Source organism: Lentinus tigrinus, assembly GCF_003813185.1.
Source record: "Lentinus tigrinus ALCF2SS1-7 unplaced genomic scaffold L226scaffold_50, whole genome shotgun sequence".
NCBI lineage: Eukaryota > Fungi > Basidiomycota > Agaricomycetes > Polyporales > Polyporaceae > Lentinus > Lentinus tigrinus.
Window position 1 is genome coordinate 115880 of NW_027137959.1, and position 23798 is coordinate 139677.

At 56.5% G+C, this 23798-nt stretch overlaps 9 protein-coding genes across 9 annotated transcripts; 5 read left to right on the forward strand and 4 right to left on the reverse strand.

Moving 5' to 3' along the window:
• Positions 1-2476: 2476 nt before the first annotated feature.
• L226DRAFT_540029 (uncharacterized protein) lies at positions 2477-3292 on the reverse strand. Its single transcript, XM_067681794.1, has one exon. It carries the CDS (start codon positions 3278-3280, stop codon positions 2543-2545), a length of 738 nt encoding a protein of 245 aa, XP_067529756.1. The 5' UTR covers positions 3281-3292; the 3' UTR covers positions 2477-2542.
• A 1037-nt stretch (positions 3293-4329) lies between these two features.
• Positions 4330-5441, forward strand: L226DRAFT_540030 (uncharacterized protein). The gene is made up of 4 exons (XM_067681795.1): positions 4330-4650; positions 4706-4869; positions 4931-5123; positions 5180-5441. Exons 1-4 carry the CDS (start codon positions 4419-4421, stop codon positions 5242-5244), a joined length of 654 nt encoding a protein of 217 aa, XP_067529757.1. The 5' UTR covers positions 4330-4418; the 3' UTR covers positions 5245-5441.
• Positions 5442-6648: 1207 nt separating this feature from the next.
• L226DRAFT_472133 (uncharacterized protein) lies at positions 6649-9155 on the forward strand (the record flags this gene model as incomplete). Its single annotated transcript, XM_067676441.1, has 11 exons — positions 6649-6857; positions 6910-6999; positions 7055-7158; positions 7212-7454; positions 7513-7609; positions 7664-7802; positions 7860-8097; positions 8151-8579; positions 8636-8805; positions 8864-8962; positions 9024-9155. 11 exons carry the CDS (start codon positions 6649-6651, stop codon positions 9153-9155), a joined length of 1950 nt encoding a protein of 649 aa, XP_067529758.1.
• Positions 9156-9796: 641 nt separating this feature from the next.
• L226DRAFT_472162 (uncharacterized protein) lies at positions 9797-13013 on the forward strand (the record flags this gene model as incomplete). Its single annotated transcript, XM_067676444.1, has 4 exons — positions 9797-10776; positions 10832-11675; positions 11734-12053; positions 12104-13013. The coding sequence occupies 4 exons, from the start codon at positions 9797-9799 to the stop codon at positions 13011-13013; spliced, it is 3054 nt and encodes a 1017-aa protein (XP_067529759.1).
• Positions 13014-13811: 798 nt separating this feature from the next.
• Positions 13812-15919, reverse strand: L226DRAFT_617018 (uncharacterized protein). Its single transcript, XM_067686977.1, has 4 exons — positions 15826-15919; positions 15541-15763; positions 14459-15480; positions 13812-14404 (listed from the first exon to the last, which is right to left on the reverse strand). The coding sequence occupies exons 1-4, from the start codon at positions 15886-15888 to the stop codon at positions 13934-13936; spliced, it is 1779 nt and encodes a 592-aa protein (XP_067529760.1). The 5' UTR covers positions 15889-15919; the 3' UTR covers positions 13812-13933.
• A 424-nt stretch (positions 15920-16343) lies between these two features.
• L226DRAFT_304728 (uncharacterized protein) lies at positions 16344-17367 on the forward strand. The gene is made up of 3 exons (XM_067673732.1): positions 16344-16587; positions 16648-17172; positions 17228-17367. The coding sequence occupies exons 1-3, from the start codon at positions 16468-16470 to the stop codon at positions 17246-17248; spliced, it is 666 nt and encodes a 221-aa protein (XP_067529761.1). The 5' UTR covers positions 16344-16467; the 3' UTR covers positions 17249-17367.
• A 598-nt stretch (positions 17368-17965) lies between these two features.
• L226DRAFT_575814 (uncharacterized protein) lies at positions 17966-18239 on the reverse strand (the record flags this gene model as incomplete). The annotated part of the gene is made up of 2 exons (XM_067685253.1): positions 17966-17986; positions 18042-18239. The coding sequence occupies 2 exons, from the start codon at positions 18237-18239 to the stop codon at positions 17966-17968; spliced, it is 219 nt and encodes a 72-aa protein (XP_067529762.1).
• A 71-nt stretch (positions 18240-18310) lies between these two features.
• Positions 18311-18739, reverse strand: L226DRAFT_575815 (uncharacterized protein; the record flags this gene model as incomplete). Its single annotated transcript, XM_067685254.1, has 2 exons — positions 18311-18556; positions 18614-18739. The coding sequence occupies 2 exons, from the start codon at positions 18737-18739 to the stop codon at positions 18311-18313; spliced, it is 372 nt and encodes a 123-aa protein (XP_067529763.1).
• Positions 18740-18956: 217 nt separating this feature from the next.
• On the forward strand, positions 18957-19755 carry L226DRAFT_526779 (uncharacterized protein; the record flags this gene model as incomplete). The annotated part of the gene is made up of 3 exons (XM_067679075.1): positions 18957-19103; positions 19155-19676; positions 19735-19755. 3 exons carry the CDS (start codon positions 18957-18959, stop codon positions 19753-19755), a joined length of 690 nt encoding a protein of 229 aa, XP_067529764.1.
• Positions 19756-23798: the final 4043 nt, after the last annotated feature.

Sequence of the window (23798 nt, forward strand, 5' to 3'; positions counted from 1 at the left end):
CTCGCGGCGGCCTGCAGCTGTGAGTGCTTATTCTGGACTCGGGGGGGATGTACTGAGTACTTGAATGATTGCTGGCCCGAATCCGCCCGCAGCACCAAGTCATAGGCGACGTTATGTCATCCCGATTCCCGAGCTGCAATGCGCATCACTGGCAGGTCACGCTTAGTCACAATATACGAAGCTCTTACCGACGACTTGAGACGAGAGTATGTAAGTGGCTAGCGTCGGCCGTTCGGTGCCTCCGACGTCTCAATTGGGGCTTGCGCGGCCGGCCCCTGGGTCCCCAGGGACTCCCATCGCACCGTCGCGCCCTATTACAGTCGTCCGTCGAGTACCTTGACTGTTGCGCATCGCTAGCGCTATAGAGTCGATTCGAGGCTGAGCCCGCTACCAGTGTGAGTCAAGGCGGGCGCAATAGTGCTTGATCGCATCCTGGTACGTATAGACTTCACAGCCGCGACAGCGACAGGGAATCGAAGCAGATGCGAGGCGGCATCTCCCCCCATCATGCAAGCTGTCTGACTCTATACAGTAGCTGGGGCCGGGCAACGCCGATGCAGATTAATGCAGTGCGCACGCACTGCGCAGGATCCGTTCATGATCAATTGGCACCGCCCGCGTCCGGGGCCCTCGTGGCGTTCAAGAGCTTCTTCGCGGCGACGCGCGTGCTGCCCAATTCGAGCTCCTAATTCAGTAAGAATTTGACTTCCGGATCTACTTCGTGACTTCGTCAGTTCATCTCCGACTCGGGGGCGGCCCCAACGCAGAGAATTATTTTCTTGCAACGGGGCAGTACAATACGCTCATTCGCCCGTCATTTCGCAAATCCTAATCCTCCGCAGCGCGGTGTTGGTGTTGGGGAGAGAGTTTTCATGAAAGAAAACTTGAGTGCACAGCTAGCTGCACAGCCCAGGCGCGCAGTCGGGAGGAGCTCGGAGTTAGACAGGCCCAATATATAGAGTGTATTGCTTCATAAACCACACCACAAGAACAATGTCCGAGGACCCCAGTGCGCACTGGTGACTGCGCCCAGTCCCCTTCTTCTTCGAGACTTCGCCCGACCCGGACGCTTCCAGCTGCGGTGGTGTTCGACGTCGAGTTCATGCACTGGCATTGGGCAATGCCGCAGTCCGGTTCGATGGGAGCTGGGAGCTGGGAAGCAGCGGGGACTGCGGCTGTCCGATGTACGCGCACGCAGCACGCGTCGCGCGAGGGTTGTGGTCACTGGTCACTGGTCACTGGTCAGACTCCTCGGCCAAGCTCAGGGAACCCTCTCAGCTGTCTGACCGCTTGCCTTAGTGTGCAACGGTAAGTACGACACAGTGGGGCAGCCGGCGACCGCACGCATGGCTGCTGCGCTTGCTGTCTTCTGGCAGAGGCTCGTCGTTTGATACAGATGAAATCTGTCAACGCGAGGCGGCTAGAAGACTAGAAGGCACCCGCCGCGTCCACGGGGTCTGACATCTGTTGAGCGGCGTGCTAGTAAGTGGTGGCTAGTCTCGGACTTCAGTGACTGGCGACTGGCGACTGGCGACGAGTGACGGGTGGTGATGTGCCAGCATTGATGCGTGTTGGTGCGCACCGCGTTAACGTTTCGAATGTCAAGACTCGAGACTCTGCCTGTTTACTCACCAAACCGTGACCATCAGCACCGTGCACGCTGCGGCTCGTCCACGGAGGGTAACGCACCGGGCCAAGTAAGCTCGGACGACTGTATTGGGACAGGTCCAACGATCCCTGCCCCTGACAGTACGTTATATTCCAGAATCACCAGGCCGCCATGGTCTCCAAGACTCGCCCACCCAAGTGACAAGTCACGCACCCTCCCTCGCTTGCTGAAGATCATATATATGGCGTCAACGCGGGCGGGTCGCGTCCTCGGACAATATCCGCATATAGACAAGCCGGCGGCGCCCGCCCATCCCGTCCCATTTCCGTGTCCTAAGCCGGCCCCCCTCAGCCCCCGCCGTATCGGTAACTTTGCGATGACACGTCCATGACACCCGACAGACCACAGTGCTTTAGGAGCAAAATTTTTTTACCCGGGCATTGACGGCTCACGGGGCGACGACGGGAACAGAGAACAGAGGCGCTCGTGGGTCGTCTGCTTTCGAGCAGCACCGAAGCCCACGTACGGGCGACTTACGTAGCGGTTGCATCGCGCACCCGAAAGGGTGCCGTGAGCATGACGCCTTCTCTTGGGCTTGCGGCCGTGTCTGACCGCTGCTCAAGTTTTTTTTTCTGTTAGGGAGGGAGGAGGAACGGGACGGAGCGCTCTGGGCACGACTCGAAGTGAAAACAAAGTTCGAGGCAGTGGACACTGGACGACGCGCACCGAAAAATTTGTGGTGTCGTATGATGGATGTATCTGGGGGGTTCTCTGAGTACTGGTATCTCGTCATGGATGACTCGGATTCAGGACGAATTCTGCGCACATCGCAAAGGAGGGGGGCCCAGCCGCAAGCGACGGGCCGACGTGGTGGTTCATCAATATGTACATAGCGGGAAAAGGCACCGAGCGATCGTAGCCGGAACCTCAACATCAACAGAGAAAGGAAGGCGCAAAAGAATTTGGCAATGGAAAGAGCTCACTGGCAACTGGCGACCGCCGACGGGAGCTGGGAGCCGGCCGCAAGAGTCCGAGTCCGAGTCCGAGTCGGGACGAGCCGTCCGGGTTCGCTGCCAGGCCGCGGGGCGTTGTATGTACTGGCCGGTGGCTTGCTGCGCAATGGAAGTGGAAGGATTCGGAAGACACGAAGAAAACAGAGTTTGAACTTTGCGACGAGCTCACGTTGGCGTGCGTCCGACGGTGTCCCGGGGGTTGGAGCCCCGACTGCAGCCGTGCGGACGCCAAACGCAGGACGGGGGCAGCGGTGTCGTAACACGGCGCAGCAGCACAGACGTTGCGTGGCAGACGAGGGCAGCAAGGGTGCAGAACGAACAGACGCATACACGTACGAGGCACGGACCGTTGCGGTCTCTTACACACGGTGCGCTTCTCCCGTTGGGGGCCGGCGCTAAACGGGGTCTTCAACTCGGGCTTTGGGGGGGACGAGGTTCCGGGAGAGTGGCCGGCGTAGCTGGGATGGTCGGTACCGGAGAGAGCGAAGACGTACAAAGAAGGGAGAGAAGAGGGTGGCAGTGAGAAAACTGTCGCGGGAGCTGTCGTCGTTGACGTTCTTGAGCACGACGGCGAAAGCATCGGGGCCAGGAGCGTCGCGGGCCCGGAAGCTTGACTCGCTGGACGTAAGACTGCGCGCGGGGCCAGAGAAGGGGCCATCTCACCCGTACAGAGTACTGCAGTTGCTTCAGACGGACGTGTTGAGGCGAGGCGGCGGTGGGAGGGTGACGACCGTGGGGTCCGGGGATGGTAACGCCGGGAATTCAGGCCACAAGAACGTAAGACGTAGCGGGCAATCCTCCGCACGAAGTCGCCTGGGGGTGCCCCAGAACGCTCAGAGTGGTCGTGCAACGTGTCGAGGGATGGCGTCCAAGGCAAGACGCCGTGCGTGAGGTACGATCCAGGGACGTTCAGCAGAGCACATGCTTCTTGACCATGACGGGGAAGGAGAACTACAGGAAGAGGCCGCAGCATCGACGAGCAGCAAGGGGAAGAAGGGACGCAGGATCAGTTCCGAAAGGCAGACGCGGTCGCATATATGGGCACTCACCGCCTCCTCCGGGTAATCCGTTGTGCGTCGACTAAGTTAGTGTCAATGTCATGGGTAAACCATAGCGCGCCGTGTATGCAGGTTATGCTCTCGAGCGATGGTCCGTCCGTGACAACTGCTCGGTGAATTACTTGATGTAAGTCACCGGGGTAGGGAAAGTTCGTGTCGTGGGTCCGGGACTGCGTGCATACTTCGTCGTGCTAGCGCTGTTGTGGAACTTCAGCGTTCCGGGGACTGGGTGTGGCGGAATCTAGAGAGAGGATCTAGCGCTGGCCGACGCATGCGAAGATAGCGGAAGACGAGAGATGTTGCTGCAGTCTGTCGTGGGCTTGCTGCAATAATGTGAGCCCCGACGGGCGGTGGGGACTGCGGTGTCTAGCCAAGATGAAACTGAATTGAGCGCTGATGCCACCAGCAATTAGTTGTGGCTGAGGTCCGTTCGTAGATAGCATCTAATTCGAATCGTTGCAAACTGTCAACTCGCGCACTCAACGCCGCTGAGTTATGAACAGTACTTTCGGTAGAGCGAGGAAGAGGTCAAGAAGAGTGAAGGACAAAGCCGGGAAGGCCTCCCGTGTGGATTGCGGCGCGTCCCACGTGATGAACGCGCGGCAAAGTTTGGGCGTCTGAGACTTGTCGCTTGAACTCGCTTCGCCATCCCTCGCGACGAACCTCCCCCCAACGTCGACAACCACACTAGCTTGACCTCTAACTGAACACCTACTATCATCTGTTTACTGCTTTACAATGCCTGTACCAGCAAAATCCGCAGCTCCCGCGCCAACTTCGACGTCAATTCTCGACTGGTTCAAGCCTCTACGGAGCGAAGCCGTCGCCCGACTACGAACGAACTCCATAGGCCTTGTCGGCCTCGCTATTCTCTCTAACCTCCTCCCTGTACCCTCGCTGTGGCGCGCGTTTGATGTGGTGTGGCAGAGGAGACCGGTCACTGCACCGTACTACTACCTTTGTGCTGTCGGTGCGTGGAGTAGACTTGTCTCACCATTCGTCCTTAATGACCTGCATGGACTCAGAACTCCTGCTGCTCGGTGTTTTTGTGACGAACCTGCTGCAAGCTGCATATGCGCTCCAGTATCCGCGTGCGCCACTGCCTCCTCCCCCATCTCCCGCAAAACCTGCCAAGACGCCTCTTTCGCCACCCACGCGTCAGTGGCGTTTGCAAGGCCTCACACCTACGGTGAGTACTCTGTCCTTATTTATTCGAATCACTCATTGATCTGATTGTCGCATCCATGCAGTCGAGCCCTCAAAGGCAAAAGGCGTTCTCGACATATACCCCCTCTCCTGTCTCCACCCCTTCTCGCATACTCAACTACAGCATTCCTCCATCCTCTCCCGACGCGTCATTCCTCTCGTCAGTTTCTTCTGTTCCCGGATCTCCGGCGTCTCCACTTGCAGCATACCGCGGCCGGCATAGCGCTTCTGTAGGACGTAAGTATATCCCTGTGCTCTCCCACTTGCTTGCGTGCTGATAGGCTCGCCCAAAGGCGCTTTCGACGGTTCTGTGCTCAGCCGGCTGGCGAAGGATGATTCAGATGACGAGGACTCATGATTGACGTTGGCTGCTTGGGATACAATGCGTCTGCCACGACTTTGCTTCAACGAACAATGGTGTGCAAACGACGTGTTGTACCAGTTGTACCTCTATGCGTGATCGCCTGCCATTATTCGTCCAATTGTGAGGATTGTACCCCCTTAATGACCACTTCGAGACGTTGTCCCCACCCGTTCTTTGTCTTCTTGCCGGCAAGGTGCAAATTCGTGCGCGTGCACTCGGTCACATGATGTGCGACGCGGTGTTAAATGGGCGTCTAAAGTTGAACGCGTCGTCGTTCATCTTTACCGCCTACCACCACCACCTCCTGGCCACGCCGCGCCAGCAAGTAATTACCACGCAAGCTATTCTACGACATGGAGGAATAGTGAGTAATACCATTTCAAGTATCCAACAAGGATAGAAGGGCCTTGGTGTGTCTATGATGTGACGCCAGTGCCACAACGCGTGCTGCGGTATCGGGAGCTAAGATATACGATCGCAATTGTCGAGGAATTCGCTACACGTTAATTTGTGCCCGCGGGCTGTGGTGACGGGTCGTCAAACAACTGCACGAGTCAATACCTCGCTAGCAGTTTCGCTCAATTTGGGTGGAATGACTAGGACAAGTAGTCCGTTCCGGGCAATGAAACATGCAACGGAAACGACGATGCTTGCTTCTCTGTTCGAAACGGAACCAAGTCTACGTAAAACTGGGGCAATTGCTGTCTCGCTTCGCACTGCACGGACCACGTTCATGCCGCGCTTTGCGAATATTTAAAGCTCTCATGCCTCGCTGCTGCGCCTTTCTGTCTGAGCAACTCTGACCACGTCCTCTTGCAGTCGCAGAAAGCTTGCCCAGAACTCGGGGCTATACACAGACCTAGTTCCTCTTGGACGGAACGCCCCGAAGCCGTCCAACTCTCAGCCCACTCAACGTCCCCAGGTCATCGTAAGTGCATCTGTTCCTCATTTCCACTATCTCGGGTACTGACAACCCCCTCCAGAGCATCGCATCCACTGAGGCATCCTCTCCCGAGTTTCATAAGCACCGCCCACGGGATCCGGGAGCACCGATCGTCATATCTGACTCCGAGGACGAAGTAGAAATAGTGTAAGTTTCGTCCGATCGTAACTCAGAGTCATGACAACTTGGTTTCCCTGACTGGTAACCTCGCGTTCAGGCCACCACCCCTCCGCACTCAGCCCCAAAACAACGCGCGCCCCATGCAACCGTCGCAGCCTAAGCCCGTCTTTTCGAAGCCAGCTGTGCCCATCGCACGTCCGGCGGACGGTAGCTACCCGCGTCTGGGTGCCCCGCGTCCTTATGCCGGCGCGTGGCCAGAAGCTTCCTCATCGCGACCTGGTGAAGAGCGCATCGATATCGGGAGCCCCAATGTTGACCCCTATGAGGACCGTGTCATGACGCACGCTGAGACCGAGAAGGCGCTCCAGGACTTCGTCGCCGACGCCTACAACGACAGCAACGTCGAGTATACGGTCGAGGATGCGATGGTCGAGGGATTCCGGGACGGCGTCATGCTCCTGCCGCACCAAGTCAAGAGTCGGCAGTGGATGGCTGAGCGGGAGTCGGGCAAGAAAGCCGGCGGGATCTTGGCTGATGATATGGGGTGAGCGACTTCCGTCTAGTCGATGAGCTGGCAGTACTGATGCGTGCCGCAGTCTGGGTAAGACGATATCCACTCTTACTCGAGTCCTTGAAGGTCGTCCGACGAAGAAGGACAAAGCTGCCGGCTGGTCAGGGACTACGCTGTAGGTGCACTGATCGTTCCGATCTCGTCCTGTGCGGCTCACCATGCACCCGTAGTGTCGTCTGTCCAGTCTCCTTGGTCTCGCAGTGGGAGACTGAGACCAAGAAGTACACATCTGGGCTTCGTGTCGTTCAACACCATGGGGCCAACCGCACTACGGGTACGTTCTAGTACGATCACGACTCGATCAGTACTGATGCACCCCCTCTTCAGATCCATATGAGCTCGAACGGGCGCATATCGTAGTCACCTCATATTCTGTTGTTACCTCCGAGTATGGGGCTTTTCTCCCTGTCGCAAAGGACGAGTCCAAGGGCAAGGGCAAGAAGAAGCAATCACAGGATGATAGCGACGATGACGACTCTGACGGCATCCAGAAGCGTCTCAAGGCCACTTCCAAGCGTGGCAAGCAGAAGGATGCGTTGTTCAGAGTCAAGTGGTGGCGTGTTGTCCTGGGTGAGTTCATCATGCGTGCCTTGCTATACGTGACGTTCTCACCGGCTGGACCGGGTAGACGAGGCCCACAACATCAAGAACCGGAATACAAAGGCGGCCATCGCCTGTTGCGCCTTGGATGCGAAGTACCGCTGGTGTCTTACCGGTACCCCAATGTGAGTGTCATATGCGCTGTTCCATCCTCCACTCCGCCTCATGCCATCCTACAGGCAAAACAACGTCGAGGAAATCTTCTCGCTCATCAAGTTCTTGCGTATCAGCCCCCTGAACGACTGGTCGACATTCAACACGCAGATCGCGAAGCCAGTCAAGGCCGGCAAACCCGGTCGAGCATTGAAGCGCCTGCAGGTACGTGTCCCACCCCTACTACGAGCCTGTGTACGCAATCAATCGCGGTGTCACTAGGTGGTGCTTCGCGCGATCATGCTTCGGCGGACCAAGACGACGATCGTCAACGGGAAGCCCATCCTCGATTTGCCCCCACGTCTTGTCAACGTGGTGGAGTGCGAATTCGAGCATCTCGAGCGCGAGTTCTACAACTCCGTCGAGCAGAAGGTCCAGACTAGCCTTGAGAAGCTGCAGCAAGGCGACATCAACAAGGCGTACACGTCCGTGCTCGTCCTGCTCTTGCGTCTTCGACAAGGTGAGCATTTCAGGAACGCACTCAATCTTTGCGCAACTTGACCGTGCTCGCAGCGTGCAACCACCCTGCTCTGATCTCCAAGGACTACAAGAAGGACGAGGAGGCTGTCGAGCCGAAGAGCGCAAGCCAGCAGAGCAACGACGATGACGACGATGACGACGACCTTGCGGGGCTCCTAGCGGGCCTCGCGATCGCCCGCAAGCCCTGCCAGGTTTGCCAGAAGCCGCTGACAGCGGACAACACGTGGAAAGACGACGTGTGCGTCGACTGCGAGGACGTGTACCGGACCGCGCGCCGCGCAGCGGCGGACCCGAACTCGGACCTGCCGCCGCACTCGTCAAAGACGCGGATGATTGTGAAGATCTTGCGGGAGGTCGAGGAGCGCGGGGAGGGCGAGAAGACCATCATCTTCTCGCAGTTCACGAGTATGCTTGATGTCATTGAGCCGTTCCTGCGCAGTGAGAAGATCAAGTTCGTGCGCTGTGAGTACTCGCTGTTTGCGTGGTCTGTGGACTCCAGTGCTGATCCATGGGTGCAGATGATGGTTCGATGAACAAGGTCCAGCGCGACGAGTCCGTGGACAAGATCACGAACAGCAAGTCGACGAAGGTCATCCTGATCTCCTTCAAAGCCGGCAGCACTGGTCTTAACCTGACCTGCTGCAACAACGTCATCCTCGTCGACCCTTGGTGGAACCCTGCCTTGGAGGTATGCCTATTCGCCGCTCTCCTGGTCCCTCCCCAGCACGTGCTGACAATCCCATCAGGACCAAGCGTTCGACCGTGCCCACCGCTTCGGCCAGAAGCGCACCGTCAACATCCACAAGCTCTCCGTCCCCGACACCGTTGAGCAGCGTATCCTTGAGGTGTGTCTCGTCCCTTCCCATCGCTATCGTTATGCAGCTACTGAACATGGCGTTCCGGCAGCTACAAGAGAAGAAGCGCGCTATGGCGACGGCCACGCTCTCTGGTGACAAGCTCAAGAACCAGCGTCTTGGCATCGATGACCTCGTTGCGCTTTTCCGCGCGACTGGTCACGACGACGACGACGACGAGTAGAGGTATCCCAGATGATCTACACGTGCTACTTAGTTGGTTTCCACATATTCTCCCCATATCTCACCTGCGCTTCCTTGTTTTGTCTTGCTCCCTCGTCGCACTATCTGCATGTTATATCTGCTTTCAAGGAATTGGATTACTGTCTTGCTGTATACTCGACATGCCTGAGTACTGAGTATACAAGTCCCGGCGCAGTTCAATAAGAGTTGGCGCTCATCAGTAAGTTCCCGGGCGTCCTCAGCTTTTCGGCTTTCTCCACAACGTCCACGACGACGACCATGACTGCTTGTGACTATCCGTGATAACTATGACCGATTCTTGTTGTTGTCATGACCGAAGAACCCGCGCATATAGCTAGGTATGTCTGTTTTCCTTCCGCTCAACCCCAGTGTCCCAACCGTTCAACCCGGCAGGGAGGCGAAGGCCCTCCAGCAAACGTTGAAGGAGTCGTTGAAGACGAAGGATCCATGGGATAAGGAGACGGATTTCACTCGGAAACAGTGAGTACTCGTCGCGGTTGTCGAGGAAGAGGCGACAGTCTGAGCGGGTGGCGTGCGTGCAGATTGCGGCGGAACTGCCTGCGGTTGCTGTTGCTGCACCCGTATGCTCCAGAGTCGAAGGACGCGGAAAATCAACTCTGGATGCAAACATCCTACGCATTCATCTCTGTCTACAAGCAGCGGATCACCCACCTCGACCGCGTCATCCACAGTGCTCCCCGCCAAAATCAGCAGCAGCAGCAAGCACAAGGGCAGGGACAGGGACAGCAGCAGGGGAGAGGGCATGGAGGACACGGTTCCGTCGAGTACCGCAAGTTGCTCCAACGCTTCCGCCAGTTCCTCGCGGACGAGGACAAATTCTGGATCCAGCTTATTGTGCGTATTCGCCGTATCTTCCACCTCGACGATGCGCAAGGCGTCCTCTCCGAACTGGGTATCGTACCCGAAGAGCCGTCGACAGAGGGCGGACCCCCCAGACGCAACCACTTCCAGTTCCCCTCCGATGCGGACATCGCTGCCGCTGCTCCTTCCCTCACACCCGCCACACGCGAACAGCGAGACAGCCGGATGGCCATCTTGAGCAAGGCGCTCGTATGTCTTGGGGATATCGAGCGCTACAAGGAGCAGTACAACGAGGCCGGCGGGCGTCCGCGCGCGGGGCACGAAGATGGGCCGCCTGCGGTGGGCGCGAACGGGAACCAGAAGGGGCGGGGGAAGAAGGGCGCGAACGGACCCCAGCCTCCAGTCATGCCCCGCATGCGCAACTACGATAGGGCCCAGCAGTGCTACCAGCAGGCGCGGATTCTCCTACCCCAGGACGGCAACCCCGCCCACCAGATGGCTATCTTGGCGTCCTACCAGAAGGACGTGTTCAACTCGCTCGTGCACTACTACCGCGCGCTCTGTGTCCGAAATCCATACGACACTGCGGCAGAGAACCTAGGTACGGTACTCTCTAAGACCCTCGACCAGTGGAAGGCACGTGGCGCGAAGAGGGATAAGGAACGAGAGAAGGAGCAGGCTCGGGGTGACGCGGCGCCAATGGCGCCTCGCCTACGAGTCGAAGCATTCAAAGAGAAGTTGATCGTCTTGCATGCTCTGTGGCGGATTCCTCAGGAAGAGTAGGTCGCCGCACCAGTGCTCTTACCCTGCGTGTGCTCACCTATCGACTTGTAGGGCTGACGCGATCTCGCCCAACCTCTCGCAAAAGCTAGCGGACGACTTCAAGTCTCTAGTCACGGAGCGCGTGCTTCCTCTAGACATTATCCTGAAGACCATCGTCCTAGCGCAGGGTGCATTGTGGAAACACCGCATATTCCGCAACGCTCCCGCAAACGGACACAAGAGGGGCCCGCCTCCTGCGCAGTCAGCAGCCATTGAGAATGCGATTGTGGGACATCTGTTACTGATGCACCGCACATTGCTTGAGGTGGGCATCGCACAGATAGCCGAGGGTGCTCCCGAGGACACTGGAGAAACCGACCTCGCGCAGCGCATCACTGCGGCGTTTCGACGTACCCTCCCTGCTCTCCGCATCGCGAACAAGTGGCTGCGGGCGAACTTGCGCTACATCACGCAAGCGTCTCAGTCGGGCGCGGACTCCGACGGTAATGCGGGCAAGCCAAAGGGTCGAGATCGCCGGCGAGGTGGCGACCGACGGTCAGCCAGCATGTCGCTGATGCTCCCCGTCCCTGGTCTACCGGACTTCTGGCGGACGTATGCACAGTTTTCTAGTACTCTCTTGCGCGCGTTCCCAGTTGAAAAACTGCCCAAACTTGCCACGGCCCTCGAGGAGGATGTTGAGATGGCTAGCTTCCTCCCGCTCAAGAAGTTCGTGCCGAACGAGGTTGTCGGCGTCGGAGCAGCTACGCCGATCAGGGAGGGCGCCAAGAGTGCGCCGAACGGTACCTCCACTCCTACGTTCCAGACGCTACTTCCCGATCAGGTCCATCCGAACGAAGAGCAGCTCATGAGGATCGAGGACTTGCAGGCGGACGCTCGGGCTCTTGCGAAAGACGAAGTATGTAATCTCGGACCACCACCGCCGAACAACATACTGATGTACATGGCTGTTACAGTTCGCTCCGTTGGCCTTTTCAGATGGACGATTCTCTGTCAAGGGTCTCCCGGATATCCCAGAAAACGTTCGTCGTGCGCCTGTGCCTCAGCCTCCCAGACGCATCGATCATCATCCGAGGCAGTCTGTTATCCCGCGCATGTCGCCGACGTTGCCCACACATATTCCGCACCAACCTCAAGGCATTGAGACGGATGACGACAACATGACCGACATCACCAAGACGGAGGACGACCCTGTCGATCGAGCGTTCCGGGAGGTCCTCGGCGCGGCTGACGAGGGCGAAGAAGATGAAGAAGATGAGATAGTTTGGAATCTCGGGTTTGTTATGCGCTCTCTCCCCGCCTCGCCCCGCTGATATGCATCTGTAGGACTGTCCCTAGACCTCGAGATTCGGCCATCGTGGCGGCGATCCCCGCAGCGATGCCCGTCTCTCCTCCCCGACCTGCTGTCGCCAGCCCGCCTGTGACTAGTCCCGCCCTCGTCAGTCCCCGAAGCCCGCCCTCTTTGTCTCCGACGGTCCAACCGCTTAGAGGTGCATCTCTGAGCGTGGTACCTCCGGTCGTTGCTCCTGCTTCCAGTACTGTGACGACTGCTCAAGATATCTTGGCGAATGTCCTGCATCGTAGCCCGCCCAAAGCCGATTTGGTACGCTCGTTACATATGCGACAGGCGTCCGCTCCACAAGCGCACATGCTGTTTGGGTCGAATCCGCTGGGTGGCGGTCCGTCCATTTGGTCCTCCAACGAGAGCAGCGGGGTTGGCTTCCAAGGCGCAGCCGGCACCAGCAGCGGGCCGCCGTACCAATCCTCAACGACGTCATACTATCCACAGCATCAGCTCCAGAGCTCGCAGTCAGCTATGTTCCCCTCGCAGTCGGCGCTCGGTCTCGGACACCCTTCCGCTCCGTTGGGTCCTGTGCATCAATACAATTCCTCGCCCTTACCCCTGGGCCATGGACACCAACGCGTCCACTCGCTCTCTATTTCGCGGTCCCCGCTCCCTTCCAGCCAGCAATCCCAGATGTCGGATCCGTTCGGCTCGTTCCCCGCCCTCACCGAACAGGCGCCGATCTCGTACCACACCGGCGTCCCTGGTGCTTATGCTGACCCGGTCTATTCCCGCAAGCTCGACCCGTCCTACGTACGCCAGGAAGCCCCCGGCCCCGGAATGCACGATCGCTCCGTTCCGTATCATCTCGACCGAGGTGTTGGACACGGGAATGGCTTCCCTACCGCTAGTCTATCCTCGATGGCTCAGCTGTGGAACAATGTCGGCTAACATCCCCTTCTGTTGATTGTCTCAAACATCCTCCTCCTACCCTATAGAAGTCTACGGCACTGGCCAGAGAGTGTCGGGATGGCCATCGGCCGAAGAGAGGCGGGAGCCCCTTCGGGCCACCGCTCGCCATGACGTGGTTCGGTTTCGTTCCTCCCGACTGCTTCGCTGCCCAGACGACACCTATGCACGCAGCCTTCGGACCGTCTACCGCCTAGAACGATTGGTCATGCGTCCCGGGGCCGCGCGACGTGGTATGGACATCACGGACTTGGACCATCCATCATTCATCGGGCTATGTGACTGCTGAATCCAAATCGTCCTCCTGGAAGCGACGCCTGCAGTCCGAGTCCCGAAGTTTCTCATGTATCCCGAGTTGCATGCCTGTCGCTGTCGTTCTCTCGCGGTCGTTGTCTCTTACGCTTGCCTATGTACCCTTACTACTGCGGTGCGTTTTCTCCGAGGTTGTGAAGTGTATGGTATGGTAGCGTTCCGTTGCATTCCGGCTTGGTTGGCTCGTCTCTATGCCCTCGTTCATCGTCGAATTATGTATCAAGTGTTGTACCACAAATTCCAACCTATTTGTTCAGCAAGGCGAATGCACAACAGACACTCTTATGGACTTCCACTCAATCGACACTCCATCGGCTGCATTCATCAAGGTCAACCGAGAAAGGTCTCAATGACGCGCGGAGGCACATTGTGAATCCTCCGAAACATTATGCATCTCTAGCTGTCGCTCAGCTCAAAGACTGGACTAGAGAGAAGTATGGTGATATGAACCTTGCCCAGCGCGTTTGAGGCAAGCATTGACAGGCTATAGCATTGACACATACACTATTTGCCACCCAACCGACACACCATGTCTACATACATGCTCCTAACCTAAACGTCTTACATATCCGCCTCTCCATTCGCCCGCTCTATCCGCTGGCGTCGTCTTCGTCTTCAATGTCATCAAACGCCACCCCCAGCCCCTCGGGCTCACGTCGTGCCCGATTGATAGCGCGCTTTATCATCTGCTCTTGTCCCAATGCCTCTTGTCGAGCCAAATCAACTTTTCGATCAGCCATAAGGACAGGACGGTTCCCTGGTCTGGAAGCTATCAATGTTCGCGCCGGCTTGGCGTTGGCGTAAAGCGTCGCCACTTCGTGGCGCGGTTTGGTCTGCGCTCTCTGGCGGGGATTTTCCTGGTGCTCGTCAGAGTCGTCACCGGGACTGCAAGACTTGGATTTGGACTTGTGCTTGGACTTGTGCTTAGGCTCATCGTCCGGCACGTAATCCTTATCCTCCTTGTCCTCGTGTAGCTCAAAATGCTCGTTAAGGGCCTCTTTGGTTTCCTTCACCAACTTTGCGATGGAGTTTTGGAGGGCTGCAATGAGTATCTGGTCGTACTATGCGTGAAGTCGTGAGAATGGAGTGATGCAAAGTTTCATAAGATGACTCACTTTGGCATGAGTGATTGGTTGACGTTCACCAGTTGGACAGTTGAGAAAAGATGGCTGGAACTTAACCCCTGGCAAGCCCCACAGTGGGCGCGAAGTCGCCTCTGCAAACTTGGGTGACACGTAGCACTGCAGTCCGTACCCATCAAGCTCCCCGAAGTCGAACACTCTCTCATTCCAGTAGTACACCTTTGGGATACTCCGCTCCCTGGCAGTGTTGAGCAAACTATCGAGTTCCTTGTGAAGGTCCTCGTGGTTCTTCTTGCTGGCGAGGTTGTTGAGGGACGGCGTAAGAGGGCAGATACTGATGTGGGCAGCCGCACGACGGTTCGGAACTGGAGTACCAGGCATAGCAGCGGGTGGCGCATTGGAATTGGGAGTGGGAGTGATGGGTGGGCGAGGGCGAACGGGAAAAAGATTGTGCGCATCGCCATCCTTGGCCTCTCGCTCTCGTTCAGCTCGAATCTTGTCGAGCTCCCTCTGATGATTCGAGCTGTCAGGCCGATCCCATTCAAGTTGCGTAAAGTATATTCCGATAGCCAAGTTCACCGTGAACTTCGTCCAATCAGGGTGAGTGGCGAAAGCAGCCATGGCGGTCTCGTAGAGCTGCACGACGTGTTTCAATATGAATTTCTCGGCGATCGCAGCTGCTTCGGCAGTGTCCCAAGGATGTTTGAAAAAGAGGGGCTTCTGTTCCACTGCATCCACATGCCGGTCGGGAGGAAACCGCTTGTCCTTGGGGACCATGACGTTCTTGTTGTATCTGATGATGCGAGCGAGATCAGGGATTCTCGTCGGGATGCTGCCCTCATCATCGGTGGCATCAGCAGAGTCTTGAGCCAATTGCCCAACATCCAATGACTGTCCATCGCGAAGGGCAGGAGAAAGGGACCCTGCTTCCCGCAGAAGTGCTCCTGTCCCACTTTGCTTGGTCGTGGTCACTGCGGCCGGGGCAAGTTCTGTCGGCTCGGCTAGAGAGCGGCCATGGACGTCATGCGAACGAGCTTCGTGATCGGGAGTGGTCTCTGAGCATGCGGAAAACTTGTTACTCGCAGAAGCGGATGCAGCATGCATACAGGACTCACTGGCATCTTCGAGGCGCCGTTCCGCGGCTAGGGGATCGAACACGGCTTGAGGAATGGTGATGATAGAGGCATTGGGGAAATCGAACTCTACGGTGGCAGAGGCGAGAGTGTAGGGAATGCTTATGACGGGATACAGACGCCATTCTTCCAGGCAGGCTTCCCATGCATCCCACAATGCATTGGAAACAATAACATTGATCTGGAATTGTGATAGGATCAAGTACTGGAGAACGAATGTGAGCACAGTGCGCACCCCACAGAATGGAAGTTGAAAACCTCACGGACCTGATTATTGCGCCAGATGTCGCGCACACTAGGGTCGTCTGAACCCTCGGGATGGGTGTCCATGGGAGTGATGGGGTGACAAGGAACTACGTCGAGAGCAAGCAAGGCTTGAGTCGAAAGACACATTAGGGAAGAGCTTATATACTGCAAGTCGGAGGCCCCTGCGGAATTGTCACGACAACTGAAGATGTGCTCGCCTCCGCTGCGATAGTGCCATATGCGGCGTGGAAAATATGGAGCACACAATAAGCACAATGGAACAGAACAAAGGACTATTGTTCATAGGGCTTGCTAAGAAGGACTCCTGTCGTAGACCACGCTATGTCAAGGCCACTGCAACGGACACAGCCTTGTCGAAAGCTTGGGCCAACCTTGGCTGCCCATCATATGGTGACACACATACGGTCAGGCCGGACCCAGGAGGAGGACAATTGTAGACAATTGTGAACAATGAATCACCACGGTTGTGAATCGTGATGGCAACCAATTGGTGGCGGCCTCCCGGCGCTACCCTGTCTACACGTGACCCCCACTACTAGTCAAATATCTGGCATCAGCTCGCTGTCACTATCCATCCGTCGACTCTATCCATCGCGCTCTACACTACTGTCACTGCTCTTGCCCCTCATACACCACAGATCTATGCCGCACCCGGACGACAAATATCTCTTCGAATATGACCTCAATGAGAACGGGAAAATGCAGTTGGACACCGACGGTGCGAGTGTCAAGTTCACAGATCGCGCCAAGGCGGCGCAGGCAGCGGTGCGCATTTTGACTCTCGCTCGTTGAATCGTGGCTGAATGTCCGCCGTCCGTGTAGAAATGGAAGAGATTGGACGAGATGTTTGCACCACGCAAGATCATCTCGAGTCGTTTGCTTGCCAATCGCGGGGGCAATCCACGTCGGCTGGCCTACGGCTGGGTGTGCACAGACGAATACTTCTGGCACTATGCCACGCACCACAACCTCAAGGTTGACGCGCCGGATGGTAGTTGGTTAAAGGAGCAAGCCGGGACGACCGAGATAAGGCTTGGCGAGCTCACCCAGGACCAGAGGCAGAACGAAGAGCTCATGCATATTCTCAACCTTATGGCCCGCCTTCTCGTTGAAGCTGACCTGTTCGAACGGTCAGGCATCAAGCTCCAGTCGGTGGTTCCCTTTGCAGGCGGCGATTCGGCCTGGGTGCTGGCGCTATACACCAACTACGACATGGGGGACAGATGCTTCGAGATGGAGGATGTGGGTGGCGTCGCCCATGTAGCAAACGTCGTCCAGGAGGCGATGACTTTCGGAAACTACAACCCCGAGCTGCTCTGGTGGTATGATTGGGAGCATCTTCGAGTGGTACGTGCAGCATCCCGATGCGATCCGACTCTCGTTAACCGATGACAACATGCAGCATTTGAACACGCCCTTGTGAGGGTATGGTGCGTCGGCACCTTCAATCTCTGCTCTCGAATGGTTCTCAACCCATCCCGTCCCATCCTCTCTTTCCTAATAGTCTCTCTCAATTGCACGCTGTCGTTGTCGCAGTTGATAGAGAAAGTTGTCTCGTCCGTAGCATGTCGTTCACATACCTATCATGGCCTTCTCCTGTGTATGTACATTATCGTCGCCCCGGAACACATGGAAGTTGAATTTTGGTATCTGGATCTCGCATGAGTAGTCGGATGCGTTCGACGTCCCCTACCGTAGCACATAAGCTTGGCAGCAATACTCAGTCCATGTGTTACGAGTCTTTGCGGCCAGTCGTCCATGTCCAACGCGGTCAACACCTTGGGCCTTGGTACTATATTTCTTCTCTACATTATACATCGCTTCGTGTTTCGAACATGGGCCAGTAGCGCGGTCACGAGCGTGCACAGAGTGAGCTCCAAGTGAAGCGAGCACATTGGTTTCGGCATACGGCTTTGGATTACGAATATGCTCCAAAGTGTAGTACACCCTCCGAGTCCGAGGGCTTTCCTACTCTAGTACTTGACACGAAAAAAACGACATGATATGGACGAGACAACTTTCTCAATAAACTTCCACAACGACAGCGTGCAATTGAGAGAGACTAGGAAGGAGAGGATGGGACGGGATGGGTTGAGAACCACTCGAGAGCAGAGATTGAAGGCGACGACGCCCCATACTCTCACAAGGGCGTGCTCAAATCCTGCACGTCGTCATCGGTTAACGAGAGTCGGATCGCATCGGGATGCTGCACGTACCACTCGAAGATGCTCCCAATCATACCACCAGAGCAGCTCGGGGTTGTAGTTTCCGAAAGTCATCGCCTCCTGGACGACGTTTGCTACATGGGCGACGCCACCCACATCCTCCATCTCGAAGCATCTGTCCCCCATGTCGTAGTTGGTGTATAGCGCCAGCACCCAGGCCGAATCGCCGCCTGCAAAGGGAGTCACCATTTGCAGCTTGATGCCAGTCCGCAGGGCCAGGTCCTCTTGAACGAGAAGGCGGGCCACACGCTTGAAACAATCTATAGCTCCTTGTTCCGCATCTGGTCCTGGGTGAGCTCGCCGAGCTTGATCGAGGTCGTCCCGGCTTGCTCCTTTAGCCAGGCATCTTCGGACACGTCCATTGCGAGGTTGTGGTGCGTGGCATAGTGCCAGAAGTACTCGCGTGTGCACGCCCAACCGTAGGCTAGCCGAGGTGCACGGCTCGCAAGCAAACGACTCGGGATGATCTTGCGCGGTGCAAACATCTCGTCCAATCTCTTCCATTTCTACACGGACGGCGGACGTTCAGCAATGATCGAACGAGCAAGAATCAGAATACGCACCGCTGCCTGAGCCCCCTTGGCGCGATCTGTGAACTTGGCACTCATACCGTCTGTGTCGAACTGCATGTTTCCGTTCTCATCGAGGTCAAACTCGAAGAGATACTTGTCGTCCGGGTGCGGCGCCATGCAGGAAGGTTGCGAGCAGTAACTTACTTGGTGGCAGACGCGTGGCTCAGGTTAAAGTGCTCTCAGCGCTCACTTATGCGTTCTACGCGATCACTGTCGCGTCCGAACACGGCGGCACAGGGCTGAACGTTCAGGCTTAGCCTACCACCTAGCACTCACAACTGCTACCTCCCATCCTCATGCTGGCTCAGGAGACCCGTATCTCTCTGTACTGACGATGTATCGCAGAATTCAGCGACAGAACCCTCACCCCGACGACAAGTACCTCTTCGAGTTTGACCTTGACGAGAATGGGATGCCGCAGTTCGACACTGACGGTAAGAGTCTCAAGTTCACGGATCGCGCGAAAGCTGCCCAAGCCGCGGTAAGCACTATCACCCTTTGGTACAAGATCATCTGCTGATGCTTCCTGCAGAAGTGGACCAGGCTCGAGAAGCACTTTGGCCCACGCAAGTTAATCAAGAAAAGTATGCTTGTCAGCAGCGGAGGCCCCGAACCATATCGATTGGCGTACGGCTGGGCCTTCGACGGGAAACTCATCTTGGACTATGCGATCCACCACAACATCGAGTATGACGCGACCGAAAGCCCCTGGATGATGAAGGAGGCCGGTACGCCCGTGATCAAGTATGGCGAGCTCACCGAGGAACAGAAGAACAACAAAAAACTCATGAATGAACTCGAAGCTCTGGCGACGTTGCTCGTTCAAGAGGACCTATGTCGGCGGGCGGGAATCGAGCTTGCATGGGCACGCCCCTTCTCGCTGGTCTGGACATCGATGTTCGTGCTCTACACCAACTATAACATTGAGGAGAGACTGCTTGAGATGGAAGAGGTCGACATTGCTCATGCAATCGACCTCATCGAGGAGGCCCTGGCGTTCGGTGACTACAAGCCTGAACTACTCTGGTGGTATGATTGGAATTATCTCCGGGTGGTACGTGCTCCCTCACAAAGACGTAACTAGAATTTCACTGACTGGTCACGTCTTACAGGGTCTGGCAACGCCCTTGTGAGGAAACTGCACGTTACTGTCTCTGACATCCACGCGCGTATGCCTCTCGTCTCATCCGCTCCTCTTTATCCTGTCCCATCTACTTTGCTTTGTTCTCGTCTCGCTCTCGATCTCATTGCAACCATGTGCCATTGCCATTTTCTTGTACATGCATCGACATCGTTGATACTTCTCATGTGCATGATCTATCACTACACTCGAATTCCCCTTTGTACACCGTCCCAAGGTGCCTTCAGTGTCCTCCCGTCCCATCGTATGCAGAATCGATTGCAACAAGAACAGCGTCTATGAATACAATAAACGACACCGCACCTGGCAAGTCGAACATCGCACGATGTCCTCGCGATCAGACTGATCCACCACCTCACTTCGGAAGCCCACTCTCTGCACATACTCCGCACTTGAAGCTTGAAGGCGTATCCGGGGATGCTTCGGGCTAATTGCAAGGCCAAGCATACCCGCCGTGTTCCCGTTTGGTAGGCCATCAGACGTACTCAAGTACATTGTCTTCACCGTTGACGACTAGATATGAAGGACGGTCTAATCGAGGGTGCAGTTCGACTATGCTTGTGCGTCGTCATCGTCCGGGTTGCGCGCAGTGATCAAGGTTCAAGGCGGGACGGAGTTGGCTCAGTAGCGTCCTTTGACAGGCATACGAGTCCGACGGAAACCACACGACGGTTTTGGAGCCGAATAGACTTAAAGGGTTGCCGCCTATGGATGAAAGAGAGACAAGACCGTTGCACAGAGTGAGACGAGAAGAACATGGAGGTCGAGAGCAAGCCCGGAGCGCCGTCATGAGCGCCTCTGAAGCTTCGCCTTGAACTCTGTTGAACTCAGGTTGAACTTCAAGCTTCAAGCTTGGCTTGAACTGAGCGCGCTCAGTGAAATCACCGCATCAAGATGCAGCACTGAAGAGCCATGGAGGTAAGATGAAATTATTTTTAGTGATCTATAGTGCTCAAGATGTCTGCGAAACAGACACAAAGTATTGAGAGAAATTTACACGAGTCGTCTCGTTCTCAAGCCGGGCGACGAGGGTGCCGCATGAGATCAAGCCTCGAGACAGATAGACATCCTGCCAAGTGACGATTACTTCGGATCGAAGACTTCTCCGTGAGCGAACGACACAGCTGCCGTCATGAACCAGGGGACGTCGAGCCGCGGCGGCACGGCCTCAACAGGCTCGTGAGTCGTGTGCAGAAAGTCGTGTGCTCGAGGCGATGTGGGCGGAAGACTAGTTTACATATGGTATGTGCGTATTCTAGCTATTTGCTCATGAATTGCAGGGTATCAACCGCAAAATTCGTAGTTAGAGGCAGCACACGTGCTAATTGTCTCCGACAGCCCTCCGTTGCCATGGCCCGAGTGCAATTATCGCTTGTACGTACGGCGCGATTAACACAAAAAGGATGCCTAGGTATGTGAATTGATGAGTTACATTTCGTACGACGATCAACGACCCGGGCATTCTTGCGCAGTTGCATGGTTCCAAGGCCCAGGTCTCGACGTCGGGTCGCACTTTCCCGCCCCATGAAGCTTTGGCAAAGGCGGAGAAAACACGAGGAGCATGATCCAGTGCAGTTTGGCTTCTCGAAGCAAGCAAACATGCGGAGATCCTGGAGGGCAGTGTCTTATCCGATACTTTGGCCCCCCTAGTGCCCTATCGGAGTCATGGCAAGGGGCTGGAGGACGTGCCGGCGCACGGACGCTTGGACTTGCTGGGGCAGTGCGTCTCTGCCTATCTGTAAGCTTGACTGAGGATGACGTGTGCTAAGGAGAGCGCAAAACGACCCGCCACACCCTGATATAAGCCAGACGGGCGTACGCATAGGCCCTCGACCACTCTTCTCCGGTTACCATCATCTCACCGACCAACTATCTTCACCACGACGTTCACAATAACGCCTGCCTCGCCCGACATGCTGGACAATAGTGATCGTACTAACGCCGCAGAACGTACGGCACGCATCCGTAGATATCGCAATAGACGCACCGCCGCCACAACACGTCAACCCACTCTATGGAACATCATCTCATCGGCTGTGCGTGGCCTGTTGTCGAGGTAGGTCTATTGTCACTGATCACTGACAGCGCGGAGAGCAAGGTCTGACAATAGCCTCTCACTATAGCGGCGACGACTCGGACGTGAGGGATGCACCGCGGCCTCGTCGACATGTAGAGTGGCCTGCAGTCGAGGAGCTTCCACCTTTTGTGAGTCCAGCTGCTCCCATTTTGCAACACTCCAGTAAGTGCAAACCAGTCCACAATGTTGTCATCGTGTTCTGACTGTTACGTTTCAGACCCACACCCGCCAGTACCTGTTGTCCAACCCCCGGCGCTGCCCGCACCGCTCCCGGTACAAGCTCCCCACAACACAAATTACGGTCAAGGTTCCGGCCCCACATTTTCTGCTCCATTCTCCAATCCGGCTTCATTTTACTTCTCCGGTACATCCACCAGCACATCAACCTTGTCCGAGGAGTCTTCTTCGTCGTCTGTGTCATTCGAGTCTGGGTGTTGGTCTCCTGAAACCGGTTGGACGCCGTGCCCTTCTCTCGAGCCGAGTCACGATGAAGACAATCACAGCGACGCAGGCTCGGACATCACACTATGCGAGGAGAATGAGTGGCCTCTGGCAAAGCGTCGGAGGGTCAATCCCATTCCTCCTACAGTGGCACTGACCCACTTGTCGCCCACCTACGCTACCCCGAGTCGTCGCGTACGGCACTCCCGCGCTGATAATGAGGAACGCCGCACACGCCGCGAGCTGATGCGCCGGCTCCGGGACCGCCTTCCACCCATCGGTCCACCTGGAGTGCGCATTGGAGGTGCACCCGGGCCCGAGCCTGCTCCCACTCCTATCTCTCAAAGTCGCGTTCCTAGGTCTGGCGTGGTCGAAGCCTCGGCCCAACCTGTGGCTGGTCCATCTCGTCCACTGCGCCGTCGCGGCCAACACGTCCAAGTCCCCGGCCCATCGCTCAGGCCGCGCAAGCGTTCGCGGGACGAGGATGGCACCTCAGAGACGGGAGCCGGTCACCAGGATGGTGAAGGACGTGACAGAGATGGCCAGCGGAAGAAGAGGAGGACTCGGAGGTCGAAGAAGGACTGAGTGCGCTCATGTTCAAGCCTGTGCTCTTCTCTGATGTGAAGCGGCGCCGGGTGACGGGTCTCTTTTCGTTCTTATTAGATCTTGCTGGGACTTTGGTAGTGATTGCTCTGTCTTTGATGTTAGTTTTGTGCCAGACCGTTCTACTACAGTAGGAACTTGTGCGGCGTTGACGCATTGCTTGCTTGACATGGGTGTTATAGAATTCATTATCTCGCGTTCGTTTTCCTGGCCTGTTGTTCTTACTTTTTGTATGTGGATCTCCTGTTGCTTGTGCGCTTTCTCTAATGGTTATGCGAGTCGTTCCGGGTGTGCGCAATGTCCCCGCGTGAAGTTCGGCACTTAGTCTCCGTTACTCAGCCTGAGCGGCCTGGGAGTTGGTCGGATCACGCACAATAAACAATTGGAAAGAGGAATCGCCGACACATGGGCAGTACACATAGCATGGGTAGGGCTGGGCTCGGGGGGCTCGGAGACTCCGAAAGGAAGGCGCCTTAAGGCATCTACGTAGACGGGCACTTGCATGGGATGGGCCCGAGACTGTAAGTACGTACTCGTACATAGTTAGAAAGACCTAGTAGGGGGACATGGCGCGAGTACTCTCCACGTCTTCTTCTGCAACTGTGACGGAGTGACCCGCATCGCACCCGATTGGGCATGGAGGAGTGGACGGGAATGAGGGAGGAGATCCGAGTCTCTAGTGAGTGAGAAGAACGGGACGGTACTGAGATTCCAACCTCTTGACGCAGAATACGAAGCCCCAGGGTATCGGGGCATTGGGATGACGGCATCGTGTGCGGCGTTCCTCATATTCCGAGGCCGGAGTGCGGCACGCGACGACTCGGGGTAGCGTAGGTGGGTGACAAGCGGGTGAGTACCATTGGAGGAGGAACGAGGTCGACCCTCCGACGCTTGGCCAGACGCCACTCGTTCCG

Coding starts and splice junctions, on each gene's coding strand:
- L226DRAFT_617018 (XM_067686977.1), bottom strand. CDS start 15,888: ATGGACACCCATCCCGAGGGTTCAGACGACCCTAGTGTGCGCGACATC. Junction 15,764..15,825: donor ACATCTGGCGCAATAATCAG/GTCCGTGAGGTT, acceptor TTCGTTCTCCAG/TACTTGATCCTATCACAATT. Junction 15,481..15,540: donor ACGGCGCCTCGAAGATGCCA/GTGAGTCCTGTA, acceptor CCGCATGCTCAG/AGACCACTCCCGATCACGAA.
- L226DRAFT_304728 (XM_067673732.1), top strand. CDS start 16,468: ATGCCGCACCCGGACGACAAATATCTCTTCGAATATGACCTCAATGAG. Junction 16,588..16,647: donor GCGCCAAGGCGGCGCAGGCA/GCGGTGCGCATT, acceptor CCGTCCGTGTAG/AAATGGAAGAGATTGGACGA. Junction 17,173..17,227: donor ATTGGGAGCATCTTCGAGTG/GTACGTGCAGCA, acceptor GACAACATGCAG/CATTTGAACACGCCCTTGTG.
- L226DRAFT_540030 (XM_067681795.1), top strand. CDS start 4,419: ATGCCTGTACCAGCAAAATCCGCAGCTCCCGCGCCAACTTCGACGTCA. Junction 4,651..4,705: donor CTACTACCTTTGTGCTGTCG/GTGCGTGGAGTA, acceptor GCATGGACTCAG/AACTCCTGCTGCTCGGTGTT. Junction 5,124..5,179: donor GCATAGCGCTTCTGTAGGAC/GTAAGTATATCC, acceptor GCTCGCCCAAAG/GCGCTTTCGACGGTTCTGTG.
- L226DRAFT_540029 (XM_067681794.1), bottom strand. CDS start 3,280: ATGGCCCCTTCTCTGGCCCCGCGCGCAGTCTTACGTCCAGCGAGTCAA.